Below are 3,871 nucleotides of genomic sequence, written 5' to 3'. Positions count from 1 at the left end.
GAGAATCAGGGGATAGGGATGGGTTTAGAGATTTTTTCAAACGTGTCCACTGTTCCATAGATTTAGCATAAGAGCAGGTAGATTCGTGTTTTTAAAGTACATTTTTTGAAAACACTTTTCTGTTACTTTACACATGGGGTGATATCTCATATTAAAGACATCAGAATCTGTCCTGTGTAGAAGCTCTTTTAGATCAGACGACCTTTTCAAGTAGAACAACCAGTAGAGGGATATGTACACCAGCATGCAAAAATATTGAGAGGGTCAACATTCACAAAACCTTTCGTCTCTTCGTGCAGATGCAGTCACTAATCCTCGTTAATAGTTCAAATGGTTCCTCAGTTTTCTTCCTGTTATTAAAATCTAAGCATTTACACAACCTCTAAACTTCCCTACACTGCACGGCTTTAGTGTTCTTATATAAATGCTAAAACACAGTTGGATGTGTTAAACCACACAGAGCATTTAAAATAGTTGAGGTGATACAGCACCAAAGGTTATACAGTGATGTGTGAGAATACCAAACCAGACCTTACTGGAAAAGTTAGATTTCAGAGAGGTAGGAATGAGGACAGAAACACAGGCGAGATTTATGAAAACACCTATGTAGAGGAAAGTACACCATCGAAATTACAGGACACTACTGAAGACCGATGGCAGGGTATGTGCATGTGTATCTGTATGTGTATCTGTATGTCTGCCTGTTTCCTGTATTGTATATGGGTAATGTTTATACAGTACAATGTTCATTTATATTCATACATGTTGTTATGCTATTTTGGATATGAAAACACCAGCAGTCTATGGTACTTTTACAGTGGGGAACAAAGAAATGTACTTGTTTACATACATTTACTTTCAGGGAATATAAGTTCAAGAAAGTGGCCTCTTGTGCTTCTTGTGCTGCTGTGTTTTCTCCTCCTGGCTGCTGTCATGGTCCTGGTGGTCCTATGTAAGTTTTCTAAATGTATCTATTCCTACTAGAGACTGTAATAAAATACCCACATATGTGATGTAAGTTATTTCTGATCCTTTCCATGTTGGACCCTTTCTTTGACAGTGATTCAGGATAAGTGCCTCAATGCGAACCTGAGCAGAGAGAAAGAGAAACTTTACAGTGAAATGCAAACGCTCAGTGCCAACCTGACCCAAAAGATAGACGAATTACAAATGAAGCTTGGTAAGTGGATATGTGAATAATTTTGTCTGGTGTAAATTGTAGTTATAATAATTAGTTAGTCAGCTTAGCCCTTAGCCTTTAGTCTGTAGCATTATGTAAGTCATGTCAATGTCAATAAACTAAAAACATATCAGAACAGCATATTTAAAGTGAATGAAAAAGCTATATAATAAAAAAAAATGTATTTAGCAATATTGTAACTGAAGGCATTTTGATTTTGTGTTGTTAAATAGAGACAGCATACTGTCCAGATGAATGGAGAAGCTATGGCAGCAGTTGTTATTTAATTTCCACTACAGCAGAAAACTGGAAGAATGGCAAACAGTCCTGTGAAAGCCTTAATGGACATCTGGTGATCATCAATAGTCGTGAAGAACAAGTGAGTAGACTAAAAAAGCTCCTTTTTGTTCTGGACAGACTCGTGCACACGTTAAGTTTTTATGAGAAGATATTACAAAACTTACACCTCTCCCCAAAATAATCCAAATTAATTATTTTAATTAATCATTTCATTACAAATACACACACGTGTACATATATATATATTCAGGAACATTGGATTTTTAGACTTGTGAATATTTTCACTTTTGATTGACTATTGACTATTGATCTTTAGTCTTATCACATCAGATAGTTTGACTTCTCAGGGTAGGAACATCACCGGTTTAACTAATGAATTTAACAATGTCTCTGTTCTGTTCAAGTTTCAAGATACAATTCAAACATAATTTTTTTATTTTCCCCTGTGATAATATCAAATTGATTACCTCTTATGACGTATAGATGATTTCATTAAAATAGCCAACAAAGAAAAAGGTAAATAACTGCCTGGCTGACAGTCACCTGAACGCCTCTTTGAAATCTAGAAATTCATCAGCTCATTGGGTTTGGAAGCCTGGATTGGTTTGAAGGATCAAGAGAGAGGATCATTCTGGAAATGGGACGATGGATCAGTGGTCAACACAATGTGAGACATTTTACGGTTTCTTTGCAATTGACTTTCACTGTGCAATATGGAAAATGTGAAAGAAATGGAAAGTGAACACGGAAACAAACTGTTATTACCTCATTATTCAATTTATTTAAGGTAAAGTCCAAAGAGCCTTAAAACCTAAAGTCTTAATGTTGTTCTGGAAAACAAAGTCTGCAGAAACAAAACACAAATGTTAAAGATAATATTCCTTTTGTCTTTCATATTGTTGTCACCATTGGGCCTCATTTATTAACCTTCTTAAGAATTAATATCAATCACATTTTTCTTATGATTTCTTTAATACTTTTTTCCATTATTTTAAAAAGCCCTTCAGTTCATGTTGTAGAACAATAGCATGAGAGCTAATGTACTCCTTCCTTCTAAAAACAAGAAAATGTTTTAAGGAATTACAATTCAGTTATCAATATTACTGATTTCTAATATTTAACGTTACATTACATTTTTGGTTGAGCATGTTTTTTGTTCCTGTCTAGGTACTGGGGAAATGGAGAGCTGCAAGATTATCTAAGTTCCGAAAAGTGTGCTCTGATTTCAAATTTCTACCCCTCTTCAAATAACTGGAAAGTGTTACCCTGCACTTATCAATTAAAATTTATTTGTGAGATAGGAATGAAATGAAAGCGTTTATCATGTGTTCTTGGACTAATGCCACATGTCCCACATGTGAAACGACATAAACAAACTGTAAATATAAACATTGTTCTCCTCCTGTGAAAGTAATGCATCTTTGTGTTGTGTTTTTCATGTAGCCTGGATGAACCTGTTTAAAGTCACCTTTACAATACATGTGTCACACCCTTTTAGAGAATGCACTTTAAGCCAGTTTCCTCCCATGTCCGTATTTGAGCTACTACAAACTGTCTCTAAAATGAAACCATCTTCCAGCCCAGTTGATGTCATCCCAACTAAGTTCTTAATCTCGATCATTGATTCGCTTGCTCCCTCTCTCCTGAATATTTTCAATACTTCTCTGTCCACTGGGATTGTGCCAGATTATTTTAAAATTGCATCTGTGCAACCTTTTTGAAAAAACCTGGTCTAGATCCCTCATCCCCCGAAAACTACAGACCAATCTCCAAACTACCCTTCATATCAAAGATTTTAGAAAAGTACGTGTCTAAACACTTATTTCTAGCCGCAGAAAACTATAACATCTTTGACGAATTGCAATCTGGTTTTCGCAAACACCACAGCACAGAGACCGCCCTACTGAAGGTAACCAATGACATTCTGTTGGCTTCTGATGCTGGTTTGTGCTCTATTCTTGTCCTCCTCGATCTTAGTGCTGCTTTTGATACAGTAGACCACCAAATTGTGTTAGACCGGCTAAAGCACTGGGCTGGAATAGAAGGCACTGCACTGGACTGGTTCTCCTCATACCTGTCCAACAGATCGTTTTGTGTTACAGTTTATAACTACAAGTCGTCTTTTTCTCCTGTAAAGTACGGAGTCCCACAAGGTTCAGTGCTGGGGCCAATCTTGTTCTCTTTGTATATGCTCCCTTTGGGACATATTATTCGCAAACATGGTGTTTCTTTTCATTGCTATGCTGATGACACTCAGCTGTACTGTCCCTTTAAGATATCAGACCACGGGGGACTGAGTTCCTTACATGAGTGTATAAATGAGATAAGAAACTGGATGGCTCAAAATTTCCTGCAGCTGAATTCTGACAAAACAGAAATAGTTGTCATCAG

The 3,871-nt window shown here is 36.5% G+C and overlaps 1 protein-coding gene across 1 annotated transcript; it reads left to right on the top strand.

Moving 5' to 3' along the window:
* Nucleotides 1-451: 451 nt before the first annotated feature.
* Nucleotides 452-3,031, top strand: LOC113161710 (CD209 antigen-like protein C). Its single transcript, XM_026359496.1, has 6 exons — nucleotides 452-661; nucleotides 863-952; nucleotides 1,061-1,180; nucleotides 1,414-1,559; nucleotides 2,047-2,147; nucleotides 2,648-3,031. Exons 1-6 carry the CDS (start codon nucleotides 508-510, stop codon nucleotides 2,790-2,792), a joined length of 756 nt encoding a protein of 251 aa, XP_026215281.1. The 5' UTR covers nucleotides 452-507; the 3' UTR covers nucleotides 2,793-3,031.
* Nucleotides 3,032-3,871: the final 840 nt, after the last annotated feature.

This window comes from Anabas testudineus, chromosome 1 (assembly GCF_900324465.2).
Source record: "Anabas testudineus chromosome 1, fAnaTes1.2, whole genome shotgun sequence".
NCBI lineage: Eukaryota > Metazoa > Chordata > Actinopteri > Anabantiformes > Anabantidae > Anabas > Anabas testudineus.
This window is presented reverse-complemented; position numbering and strand designations above follow the sequence as displayed.